At 41.2% G+C, this 17,391-nt stretch overlaps 1 protein-coding gene across 1 annotated transcript in view; it reads right to left on the bottom strand.

Moving 5' to 3' along the window:
* Nucleotides 1-16,099, bottom strand: part of LOC137503154 (hemolymph lipopolysaccharide-binding protein-like) — a 36,921-nt gene extending 20,822 nt beyond the window's left edge. Inside the window, exons 1-2 of the mRNA XM_068230629.1 lie at nt 16,004-16,099; nt 10,802-10,927 (exon numbers count right to left, since the gene is read on the bottom strand). Of these exons, the coding sequence (XP_068086730.1) occupies nt 10,802-10,927; nt 16,004-16,099 (222 nt within the window). The remainder of the gene's footprint in view (nt 1-10,801; nt 10,928-16,003) is intronic.
* Nucleotides 16,100-17,391: the final 1,292 nt, after the last annotated feature.

The raw sequence follows: 17,391 nt of genomic DNA on the forward strand, positions 1-17,391 counted from the left end.
TGGAATCCCTGGAGTCTTCTGGAACGTGCTTCAACCAGCTTGGCTTGGTGAGCTGGAGAACCCAAGCCATACTATTGGAATACGAGGAAGACAGTCCATTTCTACTTAGAGGTGATGTGCAAACTCATGACTTATTTGAATAAAATCTTATACAATCAGGGTCAAAGTTTTTCTGTAGATAGGACCCTACCTCCTGTACCGAGCCCTAGCTACAATTAATCCAGTTTTTCACCCTGAGATCTCTATTTCGTGCCCCTTTAAAAATTTAATCTGAGAGTCGGGCTCTTTTACTGGTACAGTATGTATGTATGTATGTATGTACACGCATCACGAGAAGTCCGTGGATGAGTCACTACAATCTAGGCTATAAATAATTTTATTCACGCTGAGTGAAAGTAATGATAGTTTAGGGGTTGGCCCAAAACTTAATTCTCAAATATTTATATTATTATTGGTCCTATCGATAAATGCTACATAACTAAAGTTTCATAGAATTAAATTTCCGATCATTTCTGTCATACATTTTTACCGTACCAGCTGTGATAACAGAAATATTAATGAATTTGTATTTTTTTACTGAATCCATATCAACGCCGAGCCACGAGAAATTGGGATAGCAGAATTTAATGAAAATCGGTATTTAGAGTTGGGAATAAAAAAACTAGAGGCTAAGCTGGATGAAAATGTATTCTACGGGGAGGTGCCTAAAATTTAATTTTTAAATACCTGTGTTATTGGTGCTGTCGAAAAGTACTACGTAACAAATATTATAGAGAGTACAATTTCCGATCTTTTATGTTTCATTCAGTTTTACCGTACCGACCGTGATAACAGTGGTATTTCAGAGTCGGAAGAAAACTAAATGTGAAAGCCTAAAATGTGGAAAGCGCATAACATTGATCAGCAATATAATTTCATTGACCATTGTTTTTTGTGATGTTCTTTGTCCCTTATGCTGCCACTCATATCCGATAGATGGGATTACTACTGTGAACCGAGTATAACAGACTGACTGAATATCGGCTGGAAATAGCTGGGTAGTTTGAAATCTTTCTCGTTTAGCATGCTATTCCTTTGGTTCATCCATTTTCTGATACTGCTGATACGTAACACACTGGTTCAACATAGTATTCCACCTGTTCGATTTCTACTATGACGCGCTGTTTTGATTGAGCAGTTGCACACTTAGGCCTAAGGCAGAGGCTTGTTTATTATTAGTAGTAGTAGTAGTAGCAGTAGTAGTAGTATGACCTGGGCTAGAATGATAATTAGGCCTATTCCAAATTATAACACCACAATTCACTAAATAACTCAAACTTCAACGCTGAAAAGAGCCGTTTCTTAAGAAAAGCTTCTCCCTCTTCACTTTTATTAGATTCTACATTCATTTTATTCCAACTTAGCAGTGAAAAGGGTTCGTCCTCTGGCTTGGAGGAGAAATTTTCCTCCAAGTCAGTTAGATTTTTCTGCGGCCAGTGTAGTCTAACTCCTTCTCTAATACTGGCTTTTCTTCTGCCTGCTTGATGATTATTTTTGTGCTTTGGTTCAGATACAGTTGATTAAACACCCTTATATCCTTTCAGTCCAGTCCTATTTTGCTCATAGTTCTAGACAGTAGTTCCCAGTTCACATTGTCAAAGGCATTTTCTAAGTCAATGAAGGTAAGACAAGTTGTTCTATTCATTTCAATCCTTCTCTCCACTAACATGCGTAAGGCCAGAATTGATTCTCTTGCTCCTCTGCCTTCTCTAAATCCAAATTGGTCTTCTCCAACATACTTACCTCCTGTTTATTCTTCTCTTGACCATATGAATGTGTATCTTGGAGCCATGTGTTAATACTGAAAGTGTCCTATAATAGGTGCGGTCACCTGCCCTTCCTATTTTCTGTATATTAATGGCTCTGCATTGTGTGAAATCTTCTGCCACGATTCATCTTTCGTAGCATTCAGTTATTACTCTGAATAATTGGTCTTTATGTTGATACCTAAATGTTTCCGTAATTCTCCAGGGATATCATCAACACCGATTGTTTTCCTACATTCAAACCCCGAATGGCATGTTAAAATTCATGTCTCATGATTGGAGGACATTGCATTTCTCTTCCACACTCATTGATGTCTTCAATTTGATTATTTTCATTCTTGAAGTCCTAATCACCGTACAGTTCTTCCATGTATTGTTTCCAGCGAGCACATATCTTATCGTTGTCTACCAGTAATATTCCTTCTTTATTTTTTACTACTGGAGATTTAGTTCCAATTTTGTAGTGAAGGGCACTGATTTTCTTATATATTTGATCCTCTTTTCCCTTTTCCATACTTTCTTCTATCTCTTCAGCAAAGCTTTTGGTCCATTTCTCTTTTCCTCTTCCGTATTTTGTTCTAATCTGACTTTAAGCCCTTAACTGAAATCGTCTTTTGTCAGGCGACTTCCACGTGTACCTCTTCTAAGAGGAACTTCAAATAACGTGTTTGTAATAACCATATCATTTTTACTGCAGGAATCTACCGAAGTTTCACCTCTTGCATTTCTTTCCCCCATACCAAAATTTCCTACTGTCTTGTTGCCTGTACGAAATCCCACTATTGCATTAAAATTGCCCATTATAGCGACATTATCTTTTTCTTTAGTTTGTTTTAATAGTACTTCTGTAACCTCATACATAGTCTCCACTTCTTCCAAATTATGAGCCGATGGTGGGAAATATGTCTGAATTATTACCAAGTCCTCAGGTGCACTATTAATTTTCGCCATCTTTAATCGGTACCTGCCATGGTAGGTACTAAAAATATTATTTGACCATTTTCTTCTTATTATAAGTGCCACTCCATGCTTTCCTCTTTTCTCTGCGCAACTTAAATTACTGTAATCTCATCACTGTAGAAGTCTCCATTTCCTTTCCATCTTGCTTCACGTATATCTAATATATCTACCTCATACTTCCTCATCTGGCCTCTCAATTCAACCAGTTTTCAAGCTTTCAATAGCGTTCGTACTTTTCATGTTCCCATCTTCATGGCGGTTTTAGTGCGATTTCGCTTGCTAATGACCTGAGAAGCGCTCTTACCTCTCCTGCTAGATCTTTTTTTTGCTAGGGGCTTTACGTCGCACCGCCTGCTAGATCTAGGGTTCCGAAATCCATGATCAGTAGTCAACGTTTCCTCATTAATGTCAGCTCCCATTGTTTGCATTCTACTTGGGATATCCTTAGGATCCTTAATGGAGTGGTTTCCCGTTGCCTTCTCCATTCCATGCCGTTGACCAATATGTATAGGTCATCCGCCTTTAGGGGCAATTTCTCCCTCCAAGGACAAGAGAGTGCCGTAACCTCAATTCGTTCATCCACCCGCGGAGGAGGCTGTTGACATTCAGGCGGGTCACTTATATCGACGGCCACTCGGTCCCCTTTTAGTCGCCTTTTACGACAGACAGAGGTTACCGTGGGTGAATTCTAACCCGCAGCCCACACCTTGAGTCAGTAGTGCAAGTAAGATCCTGAACTTCCACATCAGAGATGCCAGCACATAATCCGTGAATCCTCGAATGACGTATCTCACAGAAAAAGTAATACATTGGATCCAGCGTCACCTGATTTCCTACATAGACGGCAGACAATTGTTCGTTATCTTCTGTCTGACACACACAATAACAAAGAACAAGTAACTTAAACGTTGAAAATCAAACTGGAAATATACGATGCTTGAATACTAACAAAACATGGCTACCGTTCCTTAGTTGGTGTACAGGACACATAGGTGGTGTTAACTAACACAGTATACCTTTCAAGGCGAAATTTTACAATCAACGACAAACAAGAAACTATAACAAGGTGGCTGTCGTCTTCTTCACAGCTAAACTTAAGAATTTATGGGAAACATTGTCATAAAACCTGAGCAACGGAGGACAACACAATCACATATATAAAACACACTAACAAACTTCGCAAACAGTAGGCGAACCCAAAAGAAGCACAATCAATACGGAGATTGCTTAACTGAAATCAATGGCCAAATCCACAGCCTCCTTAGAGTAGAGTCTGTGAGTGTTAATTCTGCTAACTACTAAGTCCTAGCGCATCCGGTGACCATGTCGCGAACAAGCAGACTGCTTGTCTTCGGGCAAGCCGATTAGGAAGAAGGCAGATATAATTTAAATCGCTTGCCCAAGTCCCAGCGACAACACTACACATGTATGTAATTACTTCTGCTATGGGATACCTCACTGCTATTTATTGTCTCTTCCTAAAGCCGTTAGTGGTTAGCACATGTAAATGAGGTTTTGGTTTGATCACTGCCTTCGTAATAAACAGGCCGTACTGTAGAAAGCGCGCCAAACCCATCAGCTGATCAATTTAATGAGCTAAGTGAATGCTACAAGTTGCGATTGAAATTCATTCCATGGATAATTGTGACTGTTGAAAGGCATAACTTAACATTAATTTAAGTATATTGAATGTTCCTTCTTCAAACTTATCACATCAGAATTGACGTAGATAATGAGACAGTAGGGGAGCAAAGACAGTTCACCTCCCAGAAATGTGTCAGCACCCGAGGTCTAGTAGTGTACCAATGCAGGTTCCAATGCAAGGTCAGCATCTTTATAGGCTCTTAGAAGTTGCAAATATTTTACGAGTTGGTTGGGGTCCTTACATGGGCTAACGTAGGATTGTTGTTAACTTTGAGCCTATATGCACACATTTGATGGGTAGGGACTTGTTTTAATGTAATACGTGCTTCAGCAGCAGCGTTTCCAGGTACAAACTTAACATCTTTCGATAACAATGAAGCGTTGAAATTTCCTTCTACTTTATTTTGCATATCTTTCTGGGTAGCCTTCTGTCATTTCTTTATGGATACAGTACTTTTGCATCCATCTCTTGGCACAGGCCAGAGTAAAATGTAGCTTCCTACGAAGTCCCAGTCAACATCCATGGCTGTGACAATATGGAAGCTGCTAGGGTGCATCTGAGTGTTATGAAAGGTGCTGCTCACTGGGCCAGTCGTGCTGCAATAGTAGTACTTTCTGACCCAGTGAGGAAAGCAATAGCAAACCACCTCACTCCTCATCTTGCCTAGTACGCCTCATTTTGGTGCTGCCATTGGCTTTTGGGGTTTCTTTATAAATGCATAACCTTTGGTAGTGCTATTTGAGGATCCAACCAGCCTCTGGGCTGGTGACCTAACAGACAGACATCTTTTTGGGATGTTTGCACGGCGACAGAACGTGTAATACACTTAGAAAATGAAATAAAACCATACGGTCTGATGGTAATGAAACACTGAGTTCTTCTTCTCCTTTTCCATTATTATCAGCATCATTATCCTTATTATCATAATCATGAACTTGCCTCTCTTTATCTCGAAATGTGTGCTTAGTAACAGAACTTGTAGCGCTTGTAGTGCTCATAGATCGGACATGCTAAGATAACAGCTGACATCTTAACGACGAAGGCGTACGAAATATAAAATCTACCTGCTTTCTGACAAGTTCTAACCACATCCGCGCGGATTATGAACTACGGGTGCAGGCGCAGCATACCACGTGACCGTGACGTCGCGACCACGTGCTCCTGTGTGTAAACAAACTCACGTGTTGGCCGCGTGCTTTTGTAACAACTGCCAGGGTAAGAGCTGTCACCTTAACGGACCCAAACCTCACTCTTAAGGACAATATAGCATCGCAAACCTCACTGCTGCCCTCCTTATAGCGCTAAACCTAATTGCTGCCACCTTATGCACGTCGTGGAGCGGAATATAAAATCCACGTGCTTTTTGACACCTGTCAAGATAACAGCTGCCATATTTAACCACATGGGCACCGAACTTTAAACAACAGAACATCGCTAATCCCACTGCTGCCATCTTGACGGGGCTAAACCTCACTGTTACTACCTTGCTTATACGCTTTTCTGTTAGGTTACTGGTAATCGTTAAGCTGTTCGCATCATCGAAGTATAGAGTAACAAGTGTCTAGTAGATTTAACTTGTATCTTTCAATGAAGAATCTGTTAGCAAAAAATTAAAGTCCTTCGTTGAAAAACCTATTTCTAGCTATATTTGCAAAGTGTGTGGAAATATATTTCCCGAGATTAACACAAGAAACGTCAGGAGATATCACGTAGGACAATTTTCCAATGTAAATATTGTAGAAGAGAGTTCAAGAACGCATAGAACGTTCAACGTCACGAAGCCGCGTGTAATGTAGATTCAGCGAGAAGAAAATATAAAGAGTTCAACCGTAGTCAAGAAAACTTTGATTAATTTTTAAAAAGTACACCTCTGCGTGAGATTTTTAATTCTCCGTTGCTGTCTTGGCATGCATCAAGTTCTGTTACTAAGCACACATTTCGAGATAAAGAGAGGCAATGTCATAGTTATGAAAATAAGGGTAATAATAGTGATAATAAAAGAAAAGGAGAAGAAGAAAGAGAAGATCTCAATATTTCATTGCCATTAGAGCTTTATGATTTTACTTCATTTTCTAAGTCTACTTCAGGTTCTGTCGCAGTGCAGGAGATGCAACATAGAGTGGAAGAAAATTTCAACGTTTCATGCTATGGAAACAAGTTAATTTTGTACCTGGAAGCGCTACTGATGAAGCACGTATTACATTAAAGCAAGTCCCTACACATCAAATGTCTGCATATAGGCTCAAAATTAACAACAATCCTATCTTACCCCACGTTGACGTAAGATACTGTAAGGACCCCAACGTAGTTGTAAAACGATTGGAACTTCTAAGAGCCAGTCAAGATGCTGGTTACTCAGAGTATAAAAATATTTTTGAAATACAACAAGAATTACGTTGTGCAGGTATTATTGACTAATAGCTCTTCAAAGTGAAGAATTTTCCTGCAAGCTCTCTCCCGACAGCACAACAGCCTAAACACCTTCCTACATTCCCATCCCTCACCTTCACTCTCATCTACGTCATCCTTCTGTAGCATATAGTAGAACGATTACCTATATTGGTACAGACTCTTTTCCATCATTCTCCCCTCCTCAGGGTGTTAACTCCGCTCTAGCTGTAAAGCCGGACTCAAGCCTTAATAAAGAGAGGAGAGGCTCCCTAAATACTATAAAAATGTGAGCAATTTTGCCCTTTAGAACTTTTGCCGGTTTGCCCTTTATCCCATTAGCCCTTTAGGCCATTAGCCCTTTAGCCCCTTAGCCCTTTAGAAATTGAGACCTTTATGCCTACGAGGAGAAGGTGTTCTTTTACATTTTTGCACTTCTAATAAGATATCATTAGCGCTTTAGCCCAGTAGCCCTTCAGACCATTAGCCATTTAGGCCTTTATCTCTAGGAAAGGGGAGGAGGAGGAGGAAGAGTCATTTCACCCTTTTGTCCTTCTATTAAGATGTGGCCCCTGAGTTCCATTCCCTATCATGTGTGTAGCACGATTTATTCGGCTTTATCGCTCCTGCATTAGCTACAAGCTTTTATAAGCAATGCCAACAGATTCAATTAGTATATTCCCAAACATAATTTCAAGTTACATTGTTTATTCGATAATTTGATCGACTGCTAGGTGTTTAAATGTAACCAATATATTTCCTATGGCACTAGGCGTTCTTATAGCAGCCCATGTGTGCCATCTTGTGCAATGGTCCATAGCCGTAATCTTTCTCCATAATAGCCCCCCTGTATAGCCCCCATCTTGTGCATTCACCCATGGCAATCATCTTTCGACCTAAGAGCCGGTGTATACCCACCATCGTTTGCAATCGCCGCTAGGCCGTCTCATAAGACCTTCTGTACATCCGCAATCTTGAGCAGTAGGCCTCTCAGCTAGCTTTCTCTAAAAGAGCTTCTGTATAGCCGCCATCTTGCGCAAGAGTGCTTAAGCCATCTATGTGTAGGCACCATCTTCCGCAAGCGCCCCTAAGCCGTCTGATAAGAGGCTATGTGTAGCCGCCATCTTTCGCACGTAACCCTAGGCCGTCTCATAAGAGCATGTGCCACCTTGCGCAAGCGCCCCTAGGCCGTCTCATTAGATGATGTGTATGGGCGCCATCTTGTTCAGTTGGCGTCGGGAAGGGCTCTTGACGTGAAACTAAGGGTAGTCACTTCCAGTTGGTGGATGTAAGTTTAGGCTCTCTCTCTTAGGCGTCGGGAAGGGCAGCTAGGCGTTAAATTATGGTTAGGCCCCTCAACATAGCGACTGTAAGGTTAGATTCGCTCTCTTATGCAAAATGCGCAAATCGACATTGCTTATCTACTATACTGGGGTTCAATGACCTTGCATTGGAACCTGCATTGCTACACTACTAGACCTCGGGTGCTGACTCATTTCCGAGTGTTGAACTGTCCTTGCTCCTCTACTTGAGACCGCATAGTTTAGGTTAGGTATGGTATCTTCTCGTGCTGAGTAATATCAACTCAAGGGACGTAACACTTCCCGTGGAATTTCTTATTTAATTGTTATCTTACATCACTTTTAGGCGGAAGTATAATGTGTTGCAAATTTTAAAAAAAGTGTATGGAGTTTCGCAGTTGCCACACAACTATACAAGTAAGTACACACTAATATGAGGGTCGCAAGGCCAGCGCTCAACAGCCTGAGTCACTCAGCCCGGCAACATTTTATGCATACTTTTTAACATCTTTAAATCATTGCTGGTAGATAATGTTTGGATGTTTGAAGCAATGTAACTTAATAGTTAACACTTAAGTAATAATTAAGAAGTTATTCCTCGGCAATTTCCGTGAATGTGAGAAGTAACTAACAGATCTTACAAGTCGGCGTATTAATATTTGGGAAAACATGGCTATTCCTAATCAAAAACTGATACAAATGTTGTGTAGAAGAAAGGGACTGAAGGGTAGTGACACAAGTGTCAAGGAAGAAACGAAACAAGAAAGCTACTGTACGTATGACCATTATTATTGGTAGTAGTAGACAACGCGGATTCAAAAACAATGGGTGCTGCGTCAGCAATGTCCCACGAGGTCATTTATCCCTGGCAAGGTCATCGGACCCATGATGTCACGGTCATGTGACCATGACGTCACGGCCACGTGCTCGTGCATCTTGACAGACACTAACTTCACTTTTGTTATCTTACGCGGATTTTTTAATAAGTGCTCATGGCTAAACTCACTACTGACATCTTAACTGGTCCTAACCTCGTGCACTTGTTATAGCGGGGACTTTGAATAAGTCGGCGATTCCAACCTCACTGCTGTCATCGTAACAGGTCATAAACACGTGCACTGGTTTGGCGCGGAGTTTGAATAAGTGTGCATGGCTAACCTCACTGCTGTCAGCTTGACAAGTCCTAACCACGTGCTCGTGTTGGGCGCGGAATATTGAACGACACTAACCTCACAGCTGCTATCATGACGGGACTTAGCCACGTGCTGGCGCAGAATTTTAGGAAGAGAGAACGACTGGGGGCGTAACTACACAGAAACTAGTTTTACAGCCAAGTAACTCTTCTCGACACCACCTTAGAAGGGCCTAACCTCAGAGGATCCTAGTTTTAAAGCTAACTGCCCTTCTTAACATACGCCTTTCCCGACACCTTTTTAGAGAGACCTAAATTCAAAGGACCCAAGTTTTAAGGCTAGCTGCCCTTCTTGACATGCCCTTTCCTGACATCACCTTACAGAGATCTAACATCACAGGTTGGAGAGATGCCCCTTCCCAAATCCATATTTGAGATCCCCTTCCCGATGTGAACCCTGGAGGGGTCTATCCTTACATATCTTGTGATATGTGCCCCCTTCCAGTCGCCATATTGTGCAAGTCTTAACGTCTCCATCCGACGCGTGACCTCCCCCGTTACAGAGGACCGGCAATGCATAGTGCTGTGGCCTCTACCAAGAGCAACATATACAGTCTGTTGCTACCTTATATTACTCATACATTCCAGATATAAATGTATGTTTGTAGCGATTTGAATAGTCAGCATACATTCGCCCGTGTTGTGAACAGGGAAACTTGGCTTGGTTTTAAATATATGTTAGGAGCGCAATAACTTGTTGGTAAAAATGATAGAAATTGACACGCATTCAGACGGTGATTGCACGGAATAAAACTGAACGGGAATCTACCTCTCTTTCCTTATTTCTCGAATATAACATCAACTTTATGACGCAAACACAACAGTCACCTTAACAGAAAAAATGTAGTCTTGAATTCGTTCCCTGTTCTCTCTGTTCAGTTCTAGAATAAAATATCTCGAGTACATGCAACACATGGATTCGAACCCTGATATCTCTGATTAATGGTAGAATAAAAAATTATCAAATAATCAAACTACCTCACTCCTCATTTCGTGTCCTCCCTGAACCATTTGTGCGTTTATTGTCTCCATATTTGCATTAATGTATAATAATTCTTTGTTGGGTAAACTGAAGAGAAAAACTCTCAAGCTTCGAACGTGTAAATCACACTTCAAACCTACTTAGATAAAATTACATAGACCTGACTTACGAATTGTGATGCGATTACAGTTGGTAATGATCTTGCCTGTTATATTAAATCAACATTTGTGAATATTTCATAATTAAGAAGTAGAGACATAATATTACGTCCTTGCATTGCCTCTTTGCGTGACGTCATAAGAGCAACAGAACAACCTGTACATCACGAAGGCAGCGGTTCGATACCAAGTACCTATCAGATTAATTCCACAAACTGTATTACTGTACTTTAAAAGTTGTGTTAAATTCAAATGGCGCATGCAAACATTTTGAATATAAAGAAATAAAACACGTGTATTTATAACATAAATATAAAATATTATCCGTCCAACACAGAAGAACAACTCTGCAATTGAGAACACACGGTACCGTTATCATCCAATGACCACTGGCGTTCTTGCGGCCATGCACAGACACTTCCAACTTAGAGCCCACGGACGATGCACAGTGATCTGCGCTCGCCAGTGAAACTGCTAGCATCAGGAGCAAGAGAACCTGGAAAAGGTACAGAGTTCAACAGTTAACTATGACTGAAGTGACATTCTAAAGGAGGTTGTGACAGAAAAGTTGGTATTTCAATGCAAACACTGATTCCGGTTCCATCTATCCAACGTCAGTCAAACAAACACATTACCTTAGTTGTCAGCCCAGTTTGACAACTTTGATGGTCAGTTAACAAAACAGCGCGCAGTATTTACCTATGTAATGTAATCGTCTGTTTCCCCGTGCAGTTTTATGTATTCTGGAAAGATTTATGAACTTGATCCAAACTACTTTTTAATTATAATCATGAGAGCTTAATGAACTTTGTTAAAGGAATATACGTATGTTAAATTGTCTGACAATTCCACGTCCCTTGTTACATTTTCTCTCTGTCTTGGCCTACATTTATATACTGGAGTAAGACTACAGCCCCATCTAGTCCAAGTAACTATTGTGCGGGGAACTCGTCCTGTGGTAGTTTCTCACTGAACACTGATTGCAGTTACTTGCACGGGGCAGAGAGCGTGAGGTGCACAGGTAATATTTACCAATACAATATATTCGGAATTGTTTTTTCTTTCCTTTCTAACTCTTTGAACGTGAACCAAGAAATGGAATGTCAACGCTCGAGAAATGTACAATTAAGATCTCGAAAGCTCTGATATTTAACAACATATCTGGGGAGAGGACTCGCGTCTGTCACAGTCTGATGACCCGTGCTAGTCTTTACAAATGGAAAACTCATAATTCACGTAGAGAAGCCGCAGCTTCCAGAGCACATTACATTGGTCGGGGCTCGAACTCTGATATCCAATTCGTAAATGGTTTTGCAAAAGGTAAACCGAATCGGAAGGAACCGTGGTTTCTAGTTTTGCACCAGACTGGGCTCGAACCCTCGATTGTAGTTCACAATGATTTTAGAATACGCCTGTTTTCGGGGCAGTATAATACATTATTTACGACTGCCTGACATCACAGACCCTTAACGCAGAAGGGGTATTTTACCCACGAGTTTAGTATTACCTGGTTACCCTCTCTATATTAAGGAAACCAAACACCAGAGAAAGCCCTACATACATTTCACAGAAATGCGGACACCCTAACTGTCGCGTGCTTACTAAAAACATCGAAATCTCTCCCGAGATTCACATAGTTAAAGTTCTGCCATACGTTGTTAATTAGCTCATGTTCAGGGTACTGAGTCGCTTCCTCTCCCTTAATCCGCCATCAGATGATACACACGAAAGTCAATCAGTACAAGAAACCTTGGCTCAAAAATTCACTCTTTAAATAGAGAAACAGCTGCTCTTTCTGGAAGGATTTATTTTTATACATTTCGATTCGACAATCTATTTGATGTTATATAAATTGATAGGCTGATTAAATTGTTGAACTACTGAATGATTGAAAGAAAACTGACTGGCGATAGCTCACCCAAGCTCCAAATACCAATTTTCCTTCAGGTTGATAATGTCCTTTTAACAACAGGGAGCAATAGGGACATTTGTCCCAGAAAGGCAAACTACTAGAATATCTGACATTTCAAGGTATTTCACACAGGTGACAGCATATACAACTTTACGAGGCCACGATACAGTGAACATAAAATACCTACGACTTTTCTCTAGTATTCTACCATACATATTCTCTAAATGTGACAAAGTTGGACATAACTACCTATTTATCTCTGAGCACTTCCCCAGTTACTTGGCAGTTTGCATGAAGGAGCTATACCAAATTAATTCAGAGTCTATAGTATCCCCGGAATGAAATGTGATAAGCGGAAGCTGAGGAAAGTATTCTTTATGGTTATATTGGACACATCTTCAAAATGTCAAACTGTTCTGATAGAAGAACATTTTTGTTTAGGAAAATTCATTTCCGTGAGGATCAACTAGCAGGGCCCAAGCAAGATAGAGCAGATATTTTAAATTCAGGAGGCCAAATGGACTGCATCGCTATTTACCACTGCAGGGCCTATCAACAGCGCAGTACAGGTAAGAGAGGACTATTGGACTAGAATAGGTGGCTACATTTCAAGAAAGCAAGACCATTGCAATGGAACAGGTGAAGCATTGTCTCGTCATATTATGATTAAGAGCGAATTCTGCAAGGCAGTGTTACTGGACGGCGGTGTTTCCTTGTATATTAATTACTCTGTCGACGCTGTGAAAGTAGTACATGTGGTTCACTGCAAGTACCCAGGTGAGCTTTACAGATCTCGTCATATGGTTATGGGTGTATTTAGGGGTCGCAGTAAGGATGTAAGCCAGAGCCGTATAAGTTATTGGTAAGACCATTTCAGCGTGTGAGAGACTCACCATGAATTTTTTTTTTTTTTTGCTATTTGCTTTACGTCGCACCGACACAGATATGTCTTATGGCGACGATGGGAGATGAAGGGCCTGGGAATGGGAAGGAAGCGGCCGTGGCCTTAATTAACGTACAGCCCCAGCATTTTCCTGGAGTGAAAATGGGAAACCACGGAAAACCATCTTCAGGGCTGCCGACAGTGGGGTTCGAACCCACTATTTCCCGATTACTGGATACAGGCCGCACTTAAGCGACAACATCTATCGAGCTCGGTCTCACCAAGATTACTTGACTCAAGAACGACATGAAAAGATCCACAGGAGAGCAGCGTGATTTGCTCTGGGTGGCTTCTGTCAAGGAATAGTGTAATGAAAATATTGGAAACTTCGGTCTGGGAAGACTTGGGAGTAAGGAGACAAACAGCTGAGCTGTAATGCGTCACCTCACGGACACTCATACTACACACACAATACTCTATACATGGACATTATCAGGGATATACTTTCAAGTTTTATGCCCGCATGACCTAAGCACCATCACAGTCCTGGTTCTGTGGCCTCTTAGTACACTTTACACGCATATTCTTTGAGGAAAGAATGCTGTACAAATAGACTGCCGAAGTGCAGTATATCTTGGTGTGAGGAAAGCCATCGTCAGAAGATTAGGAGCGTTTGAAATGCGGGTCTACTGTATTAACCAGGATGAATAGAAATGTGCAGCTCTTCTACTCCGGTCATATCATTAGGCTCCCGCCTCCAAATGTTTATACAAGGGAAGATCGAGAAAAGAGGGGATCTGCGAGACCCCGCACGTGTTGGCTAAGGGGAACCTTCGACTGTAGTTCAGCCAACAGCAAAACTAAGTTCCAAAGTCCAATGACGGGTACGGCACTAGGACTCTATCCAGTGTGATTTAAATATTTTGGCAGGCAGAGCGGCCAAAGAGACGGGAGGATAAAAGTAGAACTACTTGCATAGAATAATGTACTATTAATAACGGATTGTTCCTCTATAGCTCGCGTGGAGAGACCGCACTTAACTGTATAGCTTGGTGCCTACTGTCCGCACTTAACTGCATAGCTTGGTGCCTACTGTCCGCACTTAACTGTATAGCTTGGTGCCTGCTGCAAATGAGCTCCTGAAAGCCTCTCTATAGCTCGCGTGGAGAGACCGCACTTAACTGTATAGCTTGGTGCCTACTGTCCGCACTTAACTGTATAGCTTGGTGCCTACTGACCGCACTTAACTGTATAGCTTGGTGCCTGCTGCAAATGAGCTCCTGAAAGCCTCTCTATAGCTCGTGTGGAGAGACCGCACTTAACTGTATAGCTTGGTGCCTACTGTCCGCACTTAACTGTATAGCTTGGTGCCTACTGACCGCACTTAACTGAATAGCTTGGTGCCTGCTGCAAATGAGCTCCTGAAAGCCTCTCTTCAGCTCGTGTGGAGAGACCGCACTTAACTGTATAGCTTGGTGCCTGCTGCAAATGAGCTCCTGAAAGCCTCTCTACAGCTCGTGTGGAGAGACCGCACTTAACTGTATAGCTTGGTGCCTGCTGCAAATGAGCTCCTGAAAGCCTCTCTATAGCTCGTGTGGAGAGACCGCACTTAACTGTATAGCTTGGTGCCTGCTGCAAATGAGTTCCTGAAAGTCTCTCTATAGCTCGTGTGGAGAGACCGCACTTAACTGTATAGCTTGGTGCCTGCTGCAAATGAGCTCCTGAAAGCCTCTCTTCAGCTCGTGTGGAGAGACCGCACTTAACTCTATAGCTTGGTGCCTGCTGCAAATGAGCTCCTGAAAGTCCCTCTTTTCTCTCCCTCGACTTGTCTCTACCACTGACAGCACACCTTTGTGTTACATCACGTTCCCTTGTTTGAACATTCATCAATCACAAATATTCCACTCAAATTCTGTGAAAATTCCACTACTCTATTGAGATATTTCTTCCTTAAGTGGTGAAATGGTTTGGTACAATAGGTACTGGGTTCGATTAGCTGCCGTGTCGGGATTTTAACGTTAATTGGTTAATCGGGGGCCGTGTGTTTGTGATGTCTTCTTAAGTAGGAGCCACATCCACAGAGACATGCAGGTCACCTATAAGACCTACCCCAGGCCTGCTCGGAGGATATTCGCCATTATTATTATTATTATTATTATTATTATTATTATTATTATTATTATTATTATTATTATTATTATTTGTCCAACCCCTGTACCGTTTTCTCTACGGGGTCGTGTATGAGGTGAGATGAATCTGTCGAGGCGGTTTTGTTATGACCGAATGCCCTTTCTTATCAGAAAAGTTAATGAGATGAAATATGATGGTAAGAGAGGAGAGGGTGAGACCCAGTGCCGGCACATAGCCTACGCTTCCTCCTGTCGAACAGCAGCAAGGTGACTGCTCATGGCTTAACGTCTCCATCCGGCGGTCGAATCACCAGCAGCAGCGTCATTTGCTCTCACTCCGTATGAGCACTGCGGAGACGTTTAGAATTTAATCAAGGCTTATCTAGTGATAAAAGTAGGATACCAGCAATTCGCCTACCCTGGCGGCCAACATTCTGATGGTGAACGTTCTTTCGACCAATGGGACTCGAACCGGGTAACCACGTTGTCAGAGCCATTTTTATTATTATTATTATTATTATTATTATTATTATTATTATTATTATTATTATTATTATTATTATTATTATAAAATGTCCACTCCAAGCCTGACAACAACTCTCCCTTGACCCCTTGTTATCAGCTACAGAGAAATAAACAAACACTCACCAAGAGAAGCGACATCCTTACGAGTTCTGATTGTGGTATCTTTAGCTCTGCCTTGCTATTTATTTCATTGACTTGAGTGTTCAGAAAGTCCCGCATGCTGAATCCAGCCAGCTCGTTGGCCGACTAGATGACCTCTCCAACCTTCGACGTCATATTCCGATAACCGAGCGGAGATTTATCACGCAAAAAACTATCTGTGCGAGCCTGTAACAAAAAACTATGAATAAATACCAGATTTTAACAAATCTCTTGCATTTTGTGACCACAAATCTTACATTTATTCAATAATAAGGTAACAATTAGTTTAACTTTATGTTTGGTTCCATGACTGTCTGGGCCTCCAGTGAGCTGAAAAGGAGACAGAAAATTATACAATATCGACATTCTTTCCCAAATTTACAATTTTGTGGCCTTGTTAATGAGTTCTAGAGTGCGACTCACAACAATATTGGTACCCTAAACCAGCAGCGTCTTTGTTCGGGTACGAGGGCGACCAAGTCGATGTTCCACGAGAAGTTGGAGACTTGATTTCCTGTTTATGGAACATCAACTGGAAGAGGTACAAGAGGAGTTTAGTAGCTAATATTACAAGTAAAACGGAAGGGCCTGTGATTACAATGGTCAGTCGCATCAAACGGGAAGATCTAGGGTTGTAATCTTGATATCAGTTGCTACGACAGACGTGAATACTTTCTTAAGCGTCCTGTACGTGTGTAAATCTTGACAGCATTTTCATATATTTCAGTTAGATCGTTGTATTCGTCTTGCGGTTTTAAATTAATTTTGTTCGCACAAAAAGTCACCCATGCACCCGACGATGTCATTTTCGAGATTCTCGGTGAGGTTTTTGAGATACGACTGCCGCGTGTAAATGACAACAACCACAGCAACAGAGGAGGGTTCGATTTATTATTATTATTATTATTATTATTATTATTATTATTATTATTATTATTATTATTATTATTATTATTATTATTATTATTGATACGGGGATACCCGTGGAGCAGAAAGAGGTTAAAGAAGGTGCTGGGGTGAATGAGTCTAACTACAATGTCAAGAATTGAATTTAGAACTTAACTGAAGGTTATATTTTCAGAACTCAAAATTTAACAATTTTTACAGGTACAACTAGCAAACACAAAACAAGATTGTGAAAAAATTCAAGATTCAGAACCTTGACACCTTGGGCTTTAAGGTGGATTATGACTGAAATTTGTGGAATTTGTGTCGAAAAATCACTTTTTGAGTTTTGTGTTTAAAAAATAGCTCCATCTTCCCTCCTTCAGAAAATGTTATAAATTTCCTTCCAGCGCCATTTTTAAACCTCCCAGTGGCTATTTAAAGGGAGAGCGCGTGGGATTTAATGTCCGGTCCACGCCCTCTTT

The sequence above is a fragment of the Anabrus simplex genome, chromosome X (assembly GCF_040414725.1).
Source record: "Anabrus simplex isolate iqAnaSimp1 chromosome X, ASM4041472v1, whole genome shotgun sequence".
In the NCBI taxonomy this organism is placed as follows: domain Eukaryota; kingdom Metazoa; phylum Arthropoda; class Insecta; order Orthoptera; family Tettigoniidae; genus Anabrus; species Anabrus simplex.